General features: G+C 39.7%; 1 protein-coding gene across 3 annotated transcripts in view; it reads left to right on the top strand.

Moving 5' to 3' along the window:
• Positions 1-2197: 2197 nt before the first annotated feature.
• LOC126278330 (proton-coupled amino acid transporter-like protein pathetic) overlaps positions 2198-22549 on the top strand; it is a 238088-nt gene continuing 217736 nt past the window's right edge. Inside the window, exons 1-2 of one of the 3 annotated variants that reach the window (XM_049978355.1) lie at positions 2198-2338; positions 2923-2967. In XM_049978355.1, coding sequence (XP_049834312.1) covers positions 2935-2967 — 33 coding nt within the window. In that variant the 5' untranslated portion in view covers positions 2198-2338; positions 2923-2934. The remainder of the gene's footprint in view (positions 2339-2922; positions 2968-22549) is intronic. The other 2 variants (XM_049978351.1, XM_049978357.1) reach the window with 2 other exon arrangements.

The following is a 22549-nucleotide window of genomic DNA, read 5'->3' as shown; positions in this document are numbered from 1 at the left end:
CGTCACATTAACTTAAACATATATTCTTATACAGTTGCGCTGAGATATTAACTAATGCTGTAATAACATTTGTCAAGTATGTGGTTCTTTATATTCTAATACAATTGAGCATAGAAATTCACTTACACCATAATAACATTTGTCAAGCATGTGATTCTTTATAACAGTTTTAAATTTATCCTCATTTTCCAACTCTTTGGTATGTTTTGGTAGTGCACTACAAAGTTTGATGCCTTGTTTACATACATGCTTCTGACTTTGGTTCCTTGTTACAGCTTGTAAGTGGAGATCTTTACATTGCCTTGTATCATAATTATGGTAGTCTGTATTGGTTTTCATTTTGTTCTATTGCTACAGTAGATAGAAGTTTTTCTATGCAAAGACATGGCTGAAATCGACAATGAAGGAGGATCAACTTAGTGACTTAGCTCTGTTGAACACTCACCCTGACATTGATTGCCCTATTGACGATGTAATTAACCAATTTTCCAGGAAGAACAGGTACATAGAATTCATCATTTAACAAATAAAGCCACAATTGTAATTTTTTATACGATAAGATGGCATTGTCCTGTATATGTGTATAATCAGTTTAAATAAAACTTTCTTAAGCGTTGCATGTGACTTGATTACTTTTTTACTACGGTAAAAGTAAAGACAGCTCATGATATCTTTAGCATCTCCTCTTTGAGGTTTTTCTGTATCCGCCAGTGGACGAAACTCTTCTCAGGCACATCATGACAGTAGCACAGTGCAAATATGGACTTACTATTTGGCGAAGAAGATTCTAAAGTGGACGAAGAACACAGGTCTGCGACTTCAAGTAACTAAATGTATGGGCAGCTACAGCCCGATCCACGAACGATGGCGATTCGCGTAGGTCGAGACAAGGACATATTGCATTGTTGCCGGTTGCAAGAGTCAGTTGTTGTATGTGGAAACATATGCTTTGCGCTTGGTGAAAGCTTGTATCCCGCAAATTATGTCTCCCTCTTGCTTGAGTACAATTTTTCGTTCACCGCTACCACGGACACGACAACTCGCAAGAGATGGAATAAAATTCACTAAATGACTCGCTATGATCGCGTATTATGTTCGCATTGCATACAATATTCACAGCGGAGCGCTCAGAACACTAGTGAACGTACATTGGCTGTCGGTGAACGCGTGACGTAGGAGCATAGGAGGAAGAATCAGAGGACTTAACAAAGTACTCTATTTAATAGATACCTAGGTAGCTTAGCCTTAGTAATTGAACTCTTTCAGGTTAACCTACTAATCTTTATTTCGTTGAGATGAAAGTGTTTTTGTACAAGTATTTTTAAGCATGACGTTCAAAATTTTGCGAGATATTTTAGTTCAATATTGTGTTGAGTAATTTGGTTACAGTACAACAATGTTAACAAAAGGCTATTTCAACAGTTTTTATTATGCGGTCATCCGGATTTCCAATGGGGCAAAGACCCGCACAGAGTTGGAATTTTTATGAGTCATAGGTAAGAATTCAACCTATGACTTCACTTTGAAATCGCAGGAAAATGTACCCTTCATCGATCACAACATTAGAAAAAAACTTAAAATTGCTGAGGTTTACTCCCACCTACACTAGTACTGGCAATGCACGCCTGATACACACTATTACTCATGAAGTCAGGTTAATGTTATCGCATTGTTGCAGAAGGAAAACATGAAAAAAATTTTACATTCTTTCAGCGTTTTGGTGTAAATGGGATTAGAACCATTCTGTGTATTGAGGTTTTGCATTTAGATGACTTCGAAGTCTTACAAGCCTTTTTTATTTTAGGAGCTAAACCATTCCCAAATGGTTTGGTGAGAGCTACACTCTGGGTAGTCGAATTTCATTGTGTATAATGCACAGCCACACAGAGATAACAACAGCAGTGGTCTGATATCACTGTACAAAAATTTAGTATTAGCGAGAATGAGTCATCATGTGCCCCTGAAATGTTTGTTCAAACCACATTATCACAAACAGAAGCCTTGAGTTGCGTTTTATCAGGCTACAGCTTGTCTTGTGTTCCTACTTTTAGAAGCAGGTAACTCGTTTGTATTCGTACAGAATTCATTTTGGACGTATTCATTACTTTTAGCTTCACAGCGTTTCATTTGGCGTGAAAGATATTGTAAACACTGCGCTCGGCCTTGATGCGACGATATCTGTGGATTTAGCCTTGGCGAGTTGACAGGTGGACGTCTGCGATTATTGACAAACACTGTGGTGGTAGGTCCTTTGTTTTGTTACGGCAGGTCGAAAACCGAGGGCTGTAGGGATGCTGTTTATCGGAATGGTTTGCTGAATTATTAGTGGATTCACAAGGTAAATGTGTTTTTCACCTTCTATTTAACCTGCAATCTGTCAGCAGCTTCTGAGTTATAATAGTTCGTAAGTAGTTGGAAGTGTATTGCACTCATTCTAACCACTCCAGGGAACATTTCTTGTGAACGCCTTTGTTAACAATAAAGAAAAAATTCGCTTATAAACCCAAGGCACAGAAGCTTGGCTGCAATTCTGATCGCCTAGAAAGTGAAAATAGACATATGACAGCCTCTAACAGCAGTTTGACGACGCGTGTGTATTTCGTCTTCTGCGAGAAATCTTTTCTTATGAAAGACTTACATTTAATACTTGTGTTACACTAGGTAACTTACATATTTGCAACGTAGTGACATTATTTCTTCGCTCTATGAAATATTTATTGGAGAGAGATCACAAGCAATATGCTAACTAATAAATATAATTTTCGTTTGCGACTACTGACGTTGTTCCATATTACATGACTAAATTATTTGTATTTGTATGCCTGAAATGCACTTTTCTTTTTGATGAATATATTGGTTGATGTTGTGTGTTTGCTTCGTTTTTGCAATCGCACTGGCGTCATCAACATATCTGCACACCAGTTGAGAAGCAGCATGGGAGATATCACTCCTTTACAACAACTAAAAGTGAATATATCTAATTGGACGTTCCGCTCGAAGCACAGTTACGCTTGATTGCATGTTATTCTTTAGTTACACATGTGATTGCTTAGTTTTTTATGTTTGTGATTCCGAGGATCAGCTTTATATTGTTTGGGTGCCAGCATACTATTCACTCTTGGAATCATATAGTGCTTTCCTGAAATGTTTAGGACTATAGTTTTATATTCGCTGTTTTTTTAACAATTGTTAAGTGTATATGATGTAATGACAAAGGTTTCTCTCATTGCATTTCTTAAAGAAATTTTTGCTGTCTGTTGTAATCTAAGTCTTTAGAAGTTAATTTTAGTGAACTGATAAGTTCATGATGAAAATACTTTTAATGTGATTTATTCAAATCTTATTTTGTTAGAAAAATGCGGTATGTTGTTAGAAACAAGACACATTGTCACTTTAGGACATGTCTTAGATATTCCACTTGAAGGAACCCTCACTTTTCATACTAGCTTAGAGGTTTTATTCATTTGTTTATTTATTTGCATCTTCCACAGAAAGCCTAGATAGCAAATATTTGCTACAAGTAATTTGGATGAAAGATGTGTGTATGTCAGTGCACAGTGATTAGTGTATAGCTGTCCTTGCTTGCTAGATGCTAATTATGAATGCAGCATCAGAATTAAAATGAATTTCCCTTAGAATCTTTACACTGAATTGTTATTTCTGGTTATTACACATTGTTTTGGTAGAGTTGGCATATGTAGGAATTTTTTAAATTATGCTCTACTATTTTTGTTGAAGTAAGTACACATTAAATGTGCATAATTGTGTCCTGTGTCACAAGTTTGATGACAGTAATAAGCCTTGCCAATTTTCAGGTAAGTCTTTTCTTGCAACATAGGAATTATTTAATTGTGGAAGAATTTTACAAGCAGGAAAAAGTTAATAAGCCTTAACAATTTCATAGTTAATTTCTTTCACTGTGAGCAATGATGCATTATCACTTAATTTAAAAGCAAGTTCTACCAGTTTCTTTTTGTTGACAGAAGTGGGGTACTTTTGCAGACAATGGAGGGAAATTAGTTATATCAGATTATGAGAATTTTTGTTGTTGAATTCCCTCCACTTAAAATGCAGAGACATATATAAAGTTACTGAAGTACTTGGCAGTTAGAAGAATGTTTCAGTTATAAGTAAACTATAATTGTGCAGGATCCTGTAAAAATAATTCATGTTCTGTGCTGTTATTTTGTTGAGTCCTCCATCTTTATTTTATTGGTTATTGATAGGTCTCTTTCGTTCATAAACCGTACATGCACGATACTTACGTATACACTTCACAGGACTTAACAGGTTCATTCAAAAGGCGGAAAATAAATTGTATACAGACTCAGGTTGAGTACATGAACAGTGCATAGCACACAAAAATTTGTTTATTAGTGAAGAAATTATAAACTTCAACAGTTACAAACAGATAAGTAACCTTGTTGACATGTGTGAACTCTTCACCACTGTTTTCCATTTATCATGAGGTTAGGAAATCAAATAATTGTACTGCATGTAAGTCTAAATGATTGATTTTCGAAGAATTGTGAATAGAAGAAAGAAACTGATTGTCAGGTGTACAACATATATGTAGGTGCTATTAATACTTTACTGAGTGCCAGTGTAACACTTCTAATGTATAGTTTCTACCACAAAATTTTTATGGAGCAAGGTGTAACAGCCGGCAAAAGCTCAGATCATTTTCATTGAGACCGTAATTCAAATACCTATCTTTCTATACTGAGCTAAATTTTCTGTTGGTCTCCAAATAACATAAACAAGTATGAAGGTGGTTTTGTCAGTAAAGCTATGACTGATTTTCTGCCATATTTTGTCAGTTGAGTAGTGATGTGTTTCACATGATCTATATATTATGTGAGTGCCTCACATCACAACTGCTTGTTACAATATCATATTTTCCAGACCTGTATCCGGCAAGATCGACAAAGGTGGCCAAGTGTTAAGGCACTTACCCTTAGAGGATGGCAATTTAATTAAATTCATGTCGCTGAAGAACAATCCTGAGATATTGCCTTTAGAAGAGCACAGCCAATTTCCTTCCACTTCCCTTCTCAATCTGAGCTAGCCCTCCATTTGTAATGATCTTTCCACTGACCAGACATCAAACGCCTCCTTTCCCTTTGTCTTTCTGTCATTGGACAGATGTTTGTATTCAAAGGAATCAAAATTGCATAGTGGGTAAAACTATGAACTTATATTCACTTTGACAAGTTTTCAGTGCAGAGCATGTTGAATCTCTTTCAGGTTTCACAGAGTTTTTCTAAAAGCAACAGTGGCTCCTTTAGAATGGTTGTGACCAGTTTTCTGGTCTATACTTGTTTGACTGAGATTGTGCATTTATAATTTGATATTAAAGTCTATCCTTACCTTTCAAAAAGCATCAAGAGAAACGAGGGTGCGGATAGGGATGATATGTTGACTGTCAGTGACCACCAATTTTTGTCCAGCATTTTATATTGTCTTGCCAATTATGGGATTCATCCATAATAAATATTTCCAGTAAACCCAACTGGACCACTTGCTGTGGGAAAAAATAGTGTAGACTTGGATACTTGCTTCATCAAACACGATCTTTCGATCCACTGTTTTAAAATCACTGCTTTCTGATTCTGGAGATAGAAACATCCTTTCAAAATAGACCGCTATATACACAAGACTCTTAATCATTCAGCTGGTTGTAATTTATGCTGATTTTTACCATTTTTGCTTAAGTCAGTGTGTTCCCCAATCCTCTTTCGTATTTCAATTCTTTTCTGCCTCACTGTCTACAAATATCTCTCTCCTTGCATAATATTTACCTTTTTTCTTTCGTGTCACACAGGTTTCTTGCCCTATTAGATGCTTTTATTTCAACTCTGTGACTTTATCTGTCCTTTCAGACTTATCCATTACTGGTACTGACATCTCATGATTGGTATCTTGTAATTTGAAACTTAGGAGTCACTTGTTCTTCCTTTGCACATATCTCTCTCTCTCACTGTTTGTGTGTGTGTGTGTGTGTGTGTGTGTGTGTGTGTGTGTGTGTGTGTGTGTGTGTGTGTGTGTGTTTTTCTCGTTTTATCTGTGATACAGAATGTCCATTTATTCTGGCTTATGGACTACCCTCCTTCCCATTTTTTCTTACCTAAACAGTTATGTGCATAACAGCTTGTTGTTTTCAGGTCTTAAAGAACTGCTGGAAGTGAAAGTAGAGATAAGACACAGAAAAAAATCTTAGGACTGGCCAAGCACCAGACCTTAAACTTTGTTAATGTGTAATGAAGCACTATTTAAAATATCTGTGACCTGTTTCAAGTTAGTTACTATACCTATTAACTCATCCAAGCTCTCTCTTAAGTTTATTTTCATGTACTGGGCAGTAGCTTTAAAAAGCTTGTGGGAATGTGGATCCCATCGTAATAATAGCCCACATACAGGTATAGTTTTTTCTCTGGCAAATTGGAGAAGTAACATACCAGTTCCGACCAGGCATTAGATGGAGAAAGAACACCACATTATACATTAAATTTGTCCTGAAGATTGTGTCACAAGCACCAACTGGGTTCTGTTAAATGTACTGTATTAATGTCAGATCTACAGCCAGATTCTACAGTAATATTGACAAAATTTTTCAGTGGTTCATCTGGCTGCCATCTTTCTGATGAGTGTTAGCGACATAAGGATATAAGGACTGCTGAAGTATTGTGTCAATATGTCTGTATAATCAGGCTGCAGACCTGTCAAGAATATAATCAATTAATATGCTGGGAAAGTTCATTTCGTCACATCTGTTAACTGTCATTTGTATTGTATTGGTTAATGTTTTGTTAATACTGAAGTTGTGTTAAATGTCGCTGAGGGTGGAGGAGAAGGGTGGCTAATATTAACGAAAAATTTGTTGTCTGTGTACTGTTCCATGCATGTATATGGAACTGATAATTAATTGCCGGCCTTTGTGGCCGTGTGGTTCTAGGCGCTTCAGTCTGGAACCGCGTGACCGCTACAGTTTCAGGTTCGAATCCTGCCTCTGGCATGGATGTGTGTGATGTCCTTAGGTTAGTTAGGTTTAAGTAGTTCTAAGTTCCAGGGGACTGATGACCATAGATGTTAAGTCCCATAGTGCTCAGAACCATTTGAACCATTTTGATAATTAATTCCAATAAGGATTAAGTAAAGTGAGTTTTGAGAGCCCACCCAGCATCTGAGCGTGGGTGGAAGACGTTATTTTCATGGAAGGGTAAAAATAACGAAGCACAATTTAATACAAAAAAACTTCAAACTGTTGAAAGCAGATAGTATAGTTCGTATGAGTTTTGTACATATTGTTTTATTGTCAGCCAGGTAACATGCAGGTATCTTCTACATCCACATTTTTAATAGTTTCTGATATTGATTGTTACACCCTTCTTCATCTGTTTTGGTATAGGGTCTGTAAGGTTATAAACAGATTTTGGCATGGTTAATTTTAGGGGCGGTCAGATACCCTCCCTGTTGTTACCGCAGTATCCCCTGGGATGGGATATGTGTACCCCAACTGACTGCTTGTAGTGTTATCCATGTGAAAACGAGCGAAAGTTTTTTTAATGTTTGCGTATCGAGACCAGCCTGGTATTCAGATAATGGGATGTGGGTAACCACCTAAAAACTACATCTAGGCTGGCCAGCGCACCAACCGTCGTCTTTAATCCGCCAGAAGGATTCGATTCGGGGCCGGCGCATTTCCCCGTCCCGGATACGGCGCCTTAGCTCGCACTGCTATCCGGGCGGGTACATTGGCTGATAACACGAGAAATAAAATCGGGAATTGAAGATACAGCGCTACTGGAAGCATTGACGACCTAGATCCGTCTGACATTTTCATTTTCAGGGAGAACAGTGGCGAATGGCGAAATAATTCCAAGATTTAACGATAAATAGTTGTGGATACCCTTCCTAATTGTTTGTATCCATCATTTCTTGTTCTTCAGACAGTTGGTGAATTGATACACGTATGCTTGTATAGAGGGATTCGATTCGGTTTGCGAAGGTCTTTTTTTTCTGTGGCGATGGAGTGCTGTGGGCAGCTACTGTCTGTTGTCCATCTTTGGAGACAACCATTCTTCTCATGTCTTCTGACTGGCTTTGTGTGGACTGTCACGAATTCATACATCTCAGAGGAGCACTTCCACCCAACGTCCTCAATTATTTGTTTGATATATTCCAATCTGTCTTCCTCTACACTTTTTATCCTCTACTCTTCCCAGAAGCTTAGAGGCCTTCCCGCATGTCCTGTCATTCTGTCCTTTCTTCTTGTCAGTGTTTTTCTTATGTTCCTCTCTTCGCCGATTCTACGGAGAACCTCCTCATTTCTTAAATTATCAGTAAACCTAATTTTCAGTATCTTTCTATAGCACCATATCATAAACGCTGGTGTTCCCTTTTTTCCGGTTTTCCCGCGGATTCACTACCGGTTTAACGACCTCCTTTGCTACACACAATTGATTGACCGTTAATTGTAATACATGTTCATTGGGTAAAAAATATTGGCCGGGTCTAGTGGTAGCTTTAAAGAAGAAAATACTCATCTCGTTTTTTTTTTATTTTTTTATTTTTTTTAGGATCTCCTTCAATCCGAGGCTTGAATTTCTTCTGTCTACAACCTGATAGGTTGAGGTGTTTCTTGAATAAAGTAGACCACAAACTGATTCGTATGTAATTTTCGTATTTAATAGTCCTAGATGCCTTGCTGCCATTTCATTTGTACACAGCTCGAATTTACTCACACTGAGGATCTGCTGAAACGTTTGAGTTCAGCTGCTTTGTGCTATTAGGGTCATTGCAAATTTTGGCGATATACATCTCTGTAAATTAGCTTACCACGCCTATTTTCACTCTCTGCTTTCGTATGGCATCATATTCTGGAGTAACTCATCATTGAGTAAAAGAGTGTTCATTGCACAAAAGCGTGTAGTCAGAATAATTGCTGGGGCTCATCCAAGATCATCCTGCAGACACTCATTTAAAGAGCTAGAGATCTTCACTGTAGCCTCACAATATATATATATATATATATATATATATATATATATATATATATATATATATATATATATATATATATATATATATATATTCACTTATGAAATTTGTTATTAACGATCTGAATGAATTCAAAAGTAATAGAAGTGTACATGGCTACAACACTAGGAGAAAGGGTGATCTTCAATACTCAAGGTTAACTCTAACTTTGGCTCAGAAGGGGGTAAATTATGCTGCCACAAAAGTCTTTGGTCACTTACCTAAAGGAAATTTAAAGAATTTCATAATGGCAACACCTTCTACTCATTAAAAATATTAAGTGTCATATAATATTTTGTGTAATGTATTATCTTGTATAGACACAATTGATTAACCTGACACGTTCCACATCATTATGAAGTGTCGTATTCATGATCTATGGAACAAGTATTAATCTAATCTACAATTTGTCCAGTAGCTGGGCACAGCAGCAAAATCTTTACATCCCTCCTTCTTTCCTTCCCGCCAGAAAAAGAAAAACAAACACACTCTCACCCTGTTAACATCGTTCCAAAGTACATCAGTAAAGATATAATCATACTAAGCTCTCAGCGTAGAATCTCGGAAATTTCGTCCTCCAATTATAAAGTCGACGGTTGATATTAGTAGAGGTATTTCGGCCAGGAATGGCCTCTTTGCACTGGCCCAGACCTCGCCTAATAGGCAAATAGCATGAACTCTTGTCCACGCTCTCGTATACTGAAATACGCCCTTAGCCATCTCTGCGAGTTTCTTCCCGTGGTAAGAGCCTGTGAGACCAAACTGCTGAGGTCATCGGTGCCTAAGCTTACTCACCACTTAATCTAACTTACACTAAGGATAACACACACCCATACCCGAGGGAGGACTGGAACTTCCGACGGGGGGAGCCACGCGAACCGTGACTAGGCGCCGCAGACCGCGCGGGTTTCCCGCGGTCTCTGAAGGTCATTTATCTGGTGAGAAGTATCCGGACACTACTATGTAATGCGGAAGCGACCACCAGATGTCACGAGAAGCAGTCCCGTCGTCATACCGGGTGATCAAAAAGCCAGTTTAAACTTGAAAACCTAGTAAACCACGGAATAACGTAGATAGAGAGGTAAAAATTGACACACATTCTTGGAATGACATGGGATTTTATTAGAACAAAAAAAGTCCACAAAATGTCCGACAGGTGGCGCTGGACAGCAAAACGTCAGTGACTACGCATGACAATCGTGTATAAAAGGAGCTGTAATGAGAGAGAGAATCAGATACGCTAGCAGTCGCAGCATGTTGACGTTACCTGAAAAGGCGCTTTTAGTGACGCTGCATTATCAGAATGGGGAATATGCTAGTTCAGCGTTACGATCCTATCGCCATAGGAAGGGGATTCGAACGGGTAAAGGTCCGTTGAAAAATGCAAGCCGTGGCGAGAATGATATCGAAGTTCGAAGCCACGGGTTGTTTAGAGGATGGACCCCGTAGTGGCCGACCGAGCACAACGGGTAATGCTGCTGAGACAGTTCAGGAAGAAATGGAGACTGTAGCGGGTTCGTCTATGCACGGGGAAGTCAGCGCTCGTGCAGTCGCACGTCGCACCGGCATTCCATACACTACTGTTTGGTTGGCACTCAGGTGTACCCTCCGATGCTATCCGTACAAAACCCATCGGCATCATGAACTGTCCTGGCGATTTAGTGAAGCGGAGGGCATCTGCGGTGTGGGCGTTTCAAAAGATGGCGGAAGATGACGATTGGTTGAGTAACGTGTTGTGGACCGACGAAGTTCATTTCAGCTCAGAGGGTCTGTCAACGCCCACAACTGCAGAATTTGGGCTACCTAAAATCCTAGAACTGTCGTGGAAACGACACTGCACGACAAGAAAGTCACCGTATGGGTTGCATTTAGCACATCTACCGTTATCGGGCCTTTCTTCTTCTAGGAAATGCGTGATTCTGGTTTTGTAACTGCTACCGTGATGGGTGAGAGGTACGCCGATATGTTACAGAATCGCATCATCCCCAGCCTGGCTGATAAACACCAGCTGGAACGTACGATGTTTATACAGGATGGCGCTCCACCCCATATTGCTAGACACGTGAAAGATCTCTGACGCGCGTTGTTTGGTGATGATCGTGTGCTCAGCCGCCACTTTCGTCATGCTTGTTCTCCCAGGTCCCCAGACCTCAGTTCGTGCGATTATTGGCTTTGGGGTTACCTGAAGTCGCCAGTGTATCGTGATCGACCGACATATCTAGGGATGCTGAAAGACAACATCTGACGCCAATGCCTCACCGTAACTCCGGACATGCTTTACAGTGCTGTTCATAACATTATTCCTCGACTACAGCTATTGTCGAGGAATGATCGTGGACATACTGAGTATTTCCTGTGAAGAACATCATCTTTGCTTTGTCTTACTTTGTTATGCTAATTATTGCTGTTACGATCAGATGAAGCGCCATCTGTCGGACATTTTTTGAACTTTTGTATATTTTTGGTTCTAATAAAACCTCATGTCATTTCAAGCATGTGTGTCAGTTTGTACTTCTCTACCTACATTATTCCGTGATATATTCAGATTTCAAATTTATACTGACTTTTTGATCACCCGGTAAAATGAGTTAGGGAGTATATGTTGGCGATAGAGAGGCAGTAATAGCAGAACGGGTCGCTCAGAGGAGCTCTGTGACGTAAAAGGTGGACCAGTCATTGGATGTAATGTGAAAAATGGTCCATCAGTGATATATCAACTCTTCTAAAGCTGTTGACAATGTGACTGTGAAGTGGCGAAAGGACAACCACTGCGTAACCAAGGTCAGGCAGACTGACGAAGAGGAGCCGTCGAGCGTTGCGGAGATTGACTGTAAAAAATTGCATGAAATCAGCGGATCACTCCTCACAATGAATGTGCGTAGGTTGTGAAAATGAAAGGGCTACAGTGGTTGAGCAGATCCTCAGAAGCCACACGTTTCTGTAGTCAATGTTGAGCGACGCTTGAGGTGGTGTAAAGAGCGATGCTATTGAACAGTGGGTTGCTGTAAACGAGTAATCTGGAGTGATGAATGATGAATCACTTTTCAGTCTATGTGTTTATTTCTGAACTAAAGTCACAGGAACACTTTCTTTTTATCCCATCCATTTTGATCCGTCCTGTATGTAGTGGCTTACATGTTTCATTGTGTGTTTCAATGCATTCGTCAGTGTGTTTCCAGGCTGTGTCCTGTTTATATCCTACTATTCAATCTGCTGCACCCTGTAGAAGTGCCTTTTTGATTGCTTTGTGCCGCTGGTAACACGCAGCGGAAGGAGAACAAGTCCAGAAGCAGCCGCCTGGGTTTATCTCAGTGTTGTTCGGGAAGGTCGTCGAGTGGGCTGTCCGGAAACAGCAGGGCTATGTCGTCGCTGTCGGGGAAAAGTGGGTCAGGTTGTAGAGCCTTATCTCACGCGCCAGCTATTTCCAGCACCCATCGTCACTTCCCACAGTGTCCATTGGCGTTACCAGCTCCTCTTAGGTAATTAGGCACGGAAGCGCCTAGAAAACTTCAAATAGACGCTTTACTATTTTGTTTCATTTTCGTGGCAAAGCCTCACAACATATGGGTCGGGATTGAACGAAGAAGTCATACGTCTTAAATCGTTAAGAAATGAGAATTACTGTCCTGCATAATGGGGAAATGTGTGATATATTTTCGTACCTCATTTTTACTGTGCTCTATTTATAGTGAAACAATAATAAAAGCTATTGTTTCCTTTTTCATATGGCAGCGGTTTATAGCAGGACTAGCGTAGCTTCCGCTGCTTTGCTCACGTAGATTGTGTGGTCTGCACAGATTTTTTTAGTCGAATTTTTTTGTTCACAAATTGCAACACCTTCTGAACTTTTCATGGCAGCTAAGGCCATAGTAGCGTGGTCGTTTCCGAATGTACTTCTGACCAAAACGCTATTCTGGTAGCTGGATTCCAAGGTTTTCGTTAATTGTGCGTTTTGCGTTCTTGTGTTGATATTTCCGCGGGAACTTTCCCCACCTAACACATATGTCTTTCTATATAACTGTAAAGTAAAATACCAGTTTTCATAGATTTAGCTTTAAAAAATTTTCACAAAAGAAATATTTTCGTAAAAATTTTCATAGGGGTTGAATTTCCAAAAACAGCAAACACGTATTTTTCATTTCTAACAGGCAGCCAAATACAAATTTTCGTAGATTTAGATTTAAAAACGCTTTCATAGTGAGATAATTTTATAAACCCTTTCATGCCCTATTTTAGTCCTTCAGGTGGTGAAATATCCAAAAACACGGAAACACGTAACCTGTCATTTATTTCTAACTGAGAAGTCAAATACCAGTTGTCATAGATGTACCGTTAAAAATGCTTTAGTAGCGCTTTAATAATGATTTATTTTCAAAAAATCTTTCGCCCACTATTTTACCACCGTACTGGTTGCTTTTCCAAAAATGCTGAAACACGCTTTTTTTAAAAAAAAAATTCTGACTGAGAAACCAAACCACAATTTTCGTAGTTCTTGCTTCAATATTGACTTAGTAGCGGCGTATTTTCAAAAAGATTTTCATACCCTTCTTCACTCTCTTAGGAGTGGAATTTCGCAAAATCCCTCCGTAAACGATGCCTATAGTAAAAGATTCATGCCCCCTTCAAATTTCGTTTCTATCCTTAGCAATTTGGGCTGGGCAATGATGAGTCAGTAAGTCTGGCCTTGCTTCACCCCCATTAGGGATTGAATTTCCAAAACCAATGAACATGTATTTTTTTCATTTCTAACCGAGGAGCCAAACACCAGTTTTCATTGATTTAGCTGTAAAAGTGATTTCACAATGAAATACTTTCATAAAACATTTCTCCCATTATTTCACGCTTTTAGGAGCCAAATTCCCTTAAACAGTGAAATACATATTTTTTATTTGTAACAGAGAAGCCAAATACATATTTTCCTACCTGTAGCAGTTCTTAATAATGATTCTTCCTTTTTTTTTTTTTTTAAAAAAAAGCACCCATAGGGCTTAAATTTCCATAAATGCTGAAGCATATATTTAATTATTTCTGACAGAGAAACCAAGTACCATTTTTTTGGGTGTAACTTCAAAATTGCCTTAATAGCGATATATTTTCAAACAACGTTTCATCCTTCATTTCACCTCCTTAAAGGTGGAATTTCGAAAAATCTCTTGTGAAACGACGCCTACAACACCTCCAAAATTTCAAATTTCTGTCCTTAGCAGTTCGGGCTGGCGACCATGATTCAGTGAGTCATTGCCTGTTATATAGAGTGACTCTACAAATTAAAGTTGTTACGAAAAGATAAATCTATCTTACACGTGAATGAAGTTAGAAATTTCAGGTAAATTTTAATTTACGCCTTGAAACTAAAAGTTTACTCCCAGTTGCCGTGTCATGTGATAGCCAATTGGTGTTTCTCAGATGCATTAGGCACGTCCGCTCTTAGTAATCGATACATATTACAAAAATGGATGTGTGTGTGTGTTTAGATACGACCTTATGAACAAAGAGATGCCTGAGAAACTGAAGTATCAGGCATGACGTTTAAATGTATTACTTTTGTGCTGCCAACTCTATTCGCAATAAGTTTGCAGGCAGTAAGCAATGTGTATCACGGTACAACACGCAGTTCAGGAGATACGGCCTCATAAACACAGAGATGCGTGACAAATTACCTCGCCATGCATGAATTTTTAATACGTTTTTTCCTTACTGCTAAGACATTCCTACAGTCGAGTCATCTGAACGAAATCCTTGACACCTGGCAGCGCTTTTGACAGCTTTCAACTGCGAAGCGTTAACGGTTTTAGGCGAAAACAATAACCGTCTTTAGAGATTTGGTCAGGATTTCTCATAGAGACGTTTACAAAATCGCGCTTGTAGACAGAGAAGCAGGTGCGCCCAGCCCACAGAAATTGTCCAGGAGCAGGAGATAAAGAGACTGAGAATGTGATAGAGGGGCAGGAGGTAGTGGTCTCCGAGCGGGAAAGAGGATATGGGCAGACGGACAGAGGGGCTGGAGCAGATGGACAGAGGGAGTCGGGAGGAGAGACGAACAGAGAGGGGTAAGGGGAGTAGCAGATGGAGAGAAAGACTGACAGGAGGAGATAGAGCGTGAGAGTGGTGGAGGTGTATAGAGAAAAGGGGGGAGAAGGAGACGGACAGAGAGGTGGCGGAGGAGATGGACAAACAGAGAAGGGGTAGAGAGAGAGAGAGAGAGAGAGAGAGAGAGAGAGAGAGAGAGAGAGAGAGAAAGCGTCTAGTTGTGGCGATAATACTGCAACAAAAGGCGTTCTGGGTTCTCCGTTTGAACAGGTGCAATTCATTTACAATTCTGTGGCGTGATTCTTGTCAAGAGTACGGACCGAGCGAGGTGACGCAATGGTTAGCACACCGTGCTTGCATTCGGGAGAACGACGTTTCAAATCCGCGTACGGCCATCCAGATTTAGGTAAGATCGTTCCATCGTTCCTTGCAAATTCTTAGTTGGTTCTTTTGAAAGTTCACTGCCGATTTCCTTCCAGATCCTTGAAACATTCCGAGCTTGTACCTTGCCTCTAAGGACCTTTATGTAGACGAGACGCTAATCCCTAATTTTCCTTTCTTTGAGAGTATGGCACGTTCGAGAGTGTTGCACGTAGTCCACAGAAGTCAACTCGCCGTGCCAGCCGAGAGTTAGCCATTCCTCATGAGTCTGGCAAGTTTTACCGAAACGTTTGTGTTTCATGGCAAGTGTGATTCAGTTGCTGCAAGAGCTGCATGATAGGGATAAACAACAGAATCTACAGTTTTGTGAATTCAGCCTGGGAGCGGAGTTTGTCTTCTATATATAAAATCTTTGTACTCCCACGCGAAAGTGACAGTTTACCCCAAGCTGCTTCATCCCCGTAGAAGATGTCGTCTTGTGACAATGAATGTATCTTTGAGTGTCCTGCAAATCAGTTCAGCGTGTCACAGCTGCAAATTTGTTCAGTGCGAAGCCCACGATTTAGTTCCAGGGCGCAAATTGTCGATCGGGTGATGCAGGTTTTCACTATTATTAAAATGAGCGAAGTGGCGCACAGGTTAGAGATCCGAACTCGCATCCTGCAGGACTATAGTAAAATGTTTGCCCGGCCATCTAGGTTTAAATTTTCCTAGTTTCTCTTACTCACCTAAAGCAAATGAAGATGTTGGTGATGTTGGTCGGAAGACTGGTTTGACACTGCTGTGCACGCTTCCCTATCCTATGCAAGCCTCATCATCTCCGAATAACTGCTCTTACCAACATTCTTTCGAACCTGAATACCATGGCCTTCCTCTACAATTTTTATCCCCACAGTTCCCCTCAGTACTAAAGTAGTGATCCCTTAATGTCTCAGAATGTGTCCTGTCAATCTACCCTCTCTCAGTCAAGTTATGGCATAAATTTCTATTTCCCCAATTCTGCTCAGTATCTCGTCACTGGTTATATGCTCCGTCCATCTCATCTTCAGTAGTATTCTATTGCACCACATTTCAAAAGCTTCTGTTCTCTTTTGGTACGAAGTGTTGTATTATCCGCGTTTCACTTTCATACAAGGCTACACTCCAGACAAATTTCATTCAGAGAAGGCTTCCTAACACTACAGTTCATATTCGATGTTAACAGACTTCTCTTCTTCAGAAACACTTCTCCTGCTAGTGCCTGTCTACATTTTAATGTCCTCTCTACTTCGAACATCATACGTTATTTTGCTGCCAAAATAGCAAAACTCAACAATTTTTTAGTGTCTCTTTTTCCTAAGCTAATTCCCTCAGCATCGCCTGATTCAATTCGATTATACGAGGGCTATTCGGAAGGTAAGAAACGATAGGTCGCGAAATGAAAACCACAGTGAAAATCAAAACTTTATTTCCAACAGTTAGCAACAACTTATCTCCATAGTCACCGATCCGACTGAAGACGTTTCTCGTAGTGTTGTACCAACTTTCCAATTCCCTCGTTATAGAAGGCAGCCGCCAGTGCTCTCCTCCTATTCTTTACGCTGGCCTACAGCTCGTTGTGTGTGCCAAAATGTCGCCTTCATAGTAGCCAGCAGTTCATGTGAACAGAGATGAAACTCAGAGGGAGACAATTACGGGCTGTATTGTGGGTAATCAAAGATTTCCAAATGAAAAAGACGCAGGTGCATCTTCATTGCCCCTGCAGAATGCGGCTGACAATCTTGAAGAAGAAAATGCACGACAGTGATGTAATATTCGCTGCATACCTTCAGGCGAAATTTCTCACTAGGCCCTGGTACTTGGCGGCAGAGACTATTGTTCTAGGTACCTTTAAGTGCTCCCTATGTGCTCAGAACTAAAAAGAACGACGTAACGTGATCGATGGGCATACTAGAGACACTGCCCAACACACCTGTGCAAAATTTCATCGGATTTTCTCTGTGGTTTCCATTTCACGACCGATTGTTCCTTACTTTCCGAATAACCCTCGTATTCCGTAACCTTCGTTTTTCTTTTGTTGACACTAATCTTATATCCTCCTTTCGAGACACAATTCATTCCTGTTTTTTAGTTTCTGTTCAGGTCGTTCCATGTGTTTTACCCATGCTACCTTCAGAATTTAAAAGAATGTATTCCAGTTGACGTTGTTGAAAGCCTTCTCCAAATCTAGAGAAGCTGCAAACGTAGGTTTGCCTTCCCTTAACGTACTATCTAAGACAGGTCGTAGGGTCAGTATTGCCTTGAGTGTCCCTACGTTTCTCCAGAACTTAAACTGATCTTCTGAAGTCCGGCTTCTATCAGATTTCCATTCTTCTGTAAATAATTCGTGGTAATATTTTGCAACCAAAACTTATTAAAATTATAGTTCTCTAACATTCACAGCATGTTTTTTCTTTGGAATTGGAATTATTACATTCTTCTTGAAGTCTGAAGGTATCACCTCTGTCTCATATATCTTGCACACCAGGTGAAATAGTTGGGTTATGGTTGGGTCTCCCAAGGATGTCAACAGATCTGAGGGTTGTCTTCCACTCCAGTGGACTTGTTTCGGCTTAGATCCTTCGGCGCTCTGTCAAATTCTTGTTGCAGTGCTGTATCTCGCATCTCATGTCCACCTAATTCCTCTTTCCTTTCTGTAATACTGTCTTCAATTTCATATCCTTTTTATAGCCCCTCTGTATATTCCTCCCACCTTCTTCGCTTATTACTGGTTTTCCATCTGAGCTCTTAATATTCGTAAAGCTGCATCTCTTTTCTTCAAAGGCCTCTTTAATTTGCATTTTCCTATAGGCGGTATCTACTTTTTTCCCTAGTTATATTAGGTCTACAACTTTGCTTGCGCCGTTTTACGATAGATGGCAGTAGAGGCAAGTGGGGTTCAGGTGGTTGGTCATAGGTGTAACACAGTAAGCTTGGGCATCTGTAAACATAATGCCATAAAAATAATAGTCGATTTGTAATTGCATCATAAGGTTATTTTCGATTAAGTACGTTAAATTACACATCCATTTCTCGACATTTGCGGGAAGTTTTAATTTTCTGCTTTAACATGAAGAAATCTGCGGCTGTCACTCTCAAAATGCTGGTAAGACCAATGGTGAGGAAACTATTAGTGGAAGAAGGTGCAGAGAATGTTTTCAACGCCTTAAGAACAGTTATTTTGATGTTGAAGGCTGACATGGCGGTGGAAGACAGAACGTTTTCGTAGCTACTGAAACAGACGAAGACAGTCACAGGACATCATTATCGAAAGCAGTTGATGCGTTCGAGTCCAGCAATGAAACCCAAACAGCCACAATACAGCGACAGACACGTAAAGTTAATTTTGCAGCAGGTCAGTGCTCGACCCCGTGTCGCAAAACCCGTCAAAATATACATGGAAACGTTGAAATGAGAAGTCCTACCCCTCCCGCCGTATTCCCCATACGTTACTCTCTCTGACTACCACCTTTTTCGATCAGTGGCATACAGTCTGGCTGAGTAGCACTTCCTATCATATGAACAAGTGCAAAATTGAATCATGGATCGCGACAAAAGACGCCCAGTTCTTCCGCCACGGGATGCGTATGCTATCCGAAAGACGAGAGAATGTAGTGGCCAGCAATGGGCAATACTATGAACCATAATTGTTTTGTAAGTTTTTCACAATAAAGCCCCGAATTTCGAGAAAAAGAAAACTGTTGAAGCAAAGTTGTAGACCTAGTACATACTTGCGTATCTTTATATTTGTCCTGTAGCCATTGCTTCTTAGCGATTTGCATTTCCTGTCAAGCTCAGTATTAGACATTTGCGTTCCTTTTCGCCTGCTTCATATTCTGCATTTTTATATTTTCTCCTTTCATCAGTTAAATTCAGTATACCCTCTAATACCGATAGATTTCTGTTAGGCATTATCTTCGTACCTATTGGGTCATCTGCTGCCCTCACTATTTCATCTCTCGAAGCTACCCGTTTGTCTCCTTGTGTATTCCTTTCCCCTGTTTCAGTCAATCGTTGCCTAATGCTCCCCCTGAAACTCAACAACCTCTAGTTCCTTCAACTTATCCAGGTCGCACCTCCTTAATTTCCTACCTTTTTTGCAATTTCTTTAATTTTGATCTATAGTTCATAATCAATAAGTTGTGGACAGAATCCACATCTACCCCTGGATATGCGTACAGTTTAAAATCTTTGTCTTACCATTGTGTAATAAATCTGAAATCTTTCGATGTTTCCAGGTCTATTCAACGTATGTAGCCTTTTATGATTCTTAAGCCAACTGTTAGCTAAGATTAAATTATGCTCTGTGCAAAATTCTACCAGGAGGTTGCTTTTCCATTACTTGCAGTTATGGTTCCTTAAAAGAAACTACTGATTGCCTTCCCTTTTCCCTTTGTTTGTAATTACCACGTGGTCTTCCTTTCCTTCTTTTCGGTCTGTCTCCTTAAAATGGAACAGCTAATGTTTAATAGCATTTATCCACAGATTAGTCCGTGTCTACGCCTTTTGTGGACAACACACATGTTTGCTTCAGTCATGTTTTCATGGGAAGCTTAGTAACTGGAATCTCGACAAATCGAAGAAATTCTTTGTGTTCTGATGTATTTCCTAGATTGTCACGACCGCTCCGGGAACTGTCTATAGTAACTCGAAATGAGCTGCTCTGTAACAATTGCTAGTTCGAATTGTTTTCTCATTTTTTCGGATAATTATTTCGTCATTGAACTCTTCGCGAGACTCCTTTGATATCACAGCAATACATAACTTACTACAGTAAATAACTTGCTATAAAAATTAATTCAAATAAAGCACAAGTGTTTGACTTTCACAGAAAAGAAGCAGATTATTGAGGCTGCGGACTGTGGAGAGGAAAAGAATTGAGGATGTAGCGAAACCTTTCTGGATTTCGTCATCGACCCTGTCGACAATCCGGAAAGTAAAAAATAAGATTGCTGAAAAAGTTCCAAAAGGACGAAGCAGGAGGATCCAGCGAGATGAATTCCCTCGTCTTGAGTGTTTATCGAAATACGATATCGTAGTGCATGTGCTATTCCAAATTACGATGCAAAATTCCTTTGGACATGCATGCTTGACCGAAGGAACAGGCACTGTGGCGACTACACCCATTATGAAATACAAGAAATGTATTCACAGTGGCGAATATGGATAACCATCAGTTGTACAGGCTGTTTATAAATGGATATCGGATTTTTAACGCTTTATAATATTTATTATATTAAAGTTACAGTTATAAATGATATGTCAAATGAAAGAGCAACTCAGACAGTTGTACCAGGAACCTTATAAATGTTCGATGTATCATTTGTCACATGGCACACATCAAGCGCTGGATAGGTCGCAAGGGCCCCAATGACAGGGCTTGCTTTGCATGGCCTCCACCTTCACCCGACCTAACGCCATGGGATTTTTTACTTTGGGGCTTCATCAAGGATCGTGTGTACGTGCCTCAGCTACCAGCAGACCTCCCTGAATTAGGAAACCGGATTGAAGCAGCTGTTGGTACAATCACTGAAGACACACTTAACAACGTTTTGGAAGAACTCTGCTAAAAACTTGATGCGTGCCGTGTGACAAATGGTGCTTAACTGAACGTTTATAAAGTTCTTGGTGAAACTGTTTGAGTTGCTCTTTCATTTGACATATCATTTATAACTGTAAATTTAATGTAATAAATACACTACTGGCCATATAAAATTGCTACACCAAGAAGAAATGCAGATGATAAACGGGTATTCATTGGACAAACATATTATACTAGAACTGACATGTGATTATATTTTCACGCAATTTGGGTGCATAGATCCTGAGAAATCAATACCCAGAACAACCACCTCTGGCCGTAATAACGGCCATAATACACCTGGGCATTGAGCCAAACTGAGCTTGGATGGCGTGTACAAGTAAAGCTGCCCATACAGCTTCAACACGATACCACGGTTCATCAAGAGTAGTGACTGGCGTATTGTGACGAGCCAGTTGCTCGGCCACCATTGACCAGACGTTTTCAATTGGTGAAGATCTGCAGAATGTGCTGGTCAGGGCAGCAGTCGAACATTTTCTGTATCCAGAAAGGCCCGTACAGGGCCTGCAACATTCGGTCGTGCATTATCCTGCTGAAATGTAGGATAACTAGTTTCTGCATTGTGAAATGCCAAATGGTTGTGTCGCAAGAAAATAAAAGAATTTAATTAAATCACTGAATGTCTTAGACAATTCAGTACTTTTCCGTGGTACCGTGTAAGGCATACTTTTATTTACTTATTAATTATCGCACAATATTTGTGGAAGTTGTGGATATAGTCATCAGAGTTGTACCGAGCTGATCCTGCTTTCCTCACAGAACTGCCAGAGCTGGTCCTCTACCCCTCCCCCTTCCCATCTACCCTCTTACTCGTTTATCCATGTTTCAGCAATTTTTCTATGCAAATTTAGCAACTTTTATAATTTTGTGAGTAGGTTTAATGAAATGAAGCGTTATTGAAGATTACGTCTTAAATTAACTATACTGATGAAAATGTCGCACACGACAAATTAACTGTATTACAGTAGTAAGTAAATTAAAAATTGTACAAACTTTAAAAAAGATCGAAAATAAAACAAAATCTATGCTCTGCTTTTTTTGTGACAGCTACTGTATATTGCTGTAATAAGGAACAGATATTATTTGTTCCTTCTAACTATTAATAGTGTATGATCATACGAAATAATAAACGACTGTAATTAATAATAAAGAAAATAGCTCCATCCAGAAATTGTGTTTTTATTATGATTCTGCTCTGCATTTCCTTTCTTTGACCGAAGAAAATTCATTTATTATGTGATTGACCACGATTAGTGGCAGAGCCTACATATGTTACACGAGGGTTCAGATTAGATGAACAGGGTATATCTGCCCATGGAGACACCGACTATCAAAACTTGTAATACTTTTCGAGTACAGAAGGCTTATACTTGAATTATTTTTTATTTATACAGCATATCGAACCCATCGAAACTTTGGAGCAGCAAAAGTATTGGCTGTATGGTCACCCCTCCACCCTTTTTCCTTTGATCTTCGCAT

This window comes from Schistocerca gregaria, chromosome 6 (genome assembly GCF_023897955.1).
Source record: "Schistocerca gregaria isolate iqSchGreg1 chromosome 6, iqSchGreg1.2, whole genome shotgun sequence".
Taxonomy (NCBI): Eukaryota; Metazoa; Arthropoda; class Insecta; order Orthoptera; family Acrididae; genus Schistocerca; species Schistocerca gregaria.
The sequence above is the reverse complement of the archived record's forward strand: the minus strand, read 5'-3'. Positions and strand labels throughout refer to the sequence as shown.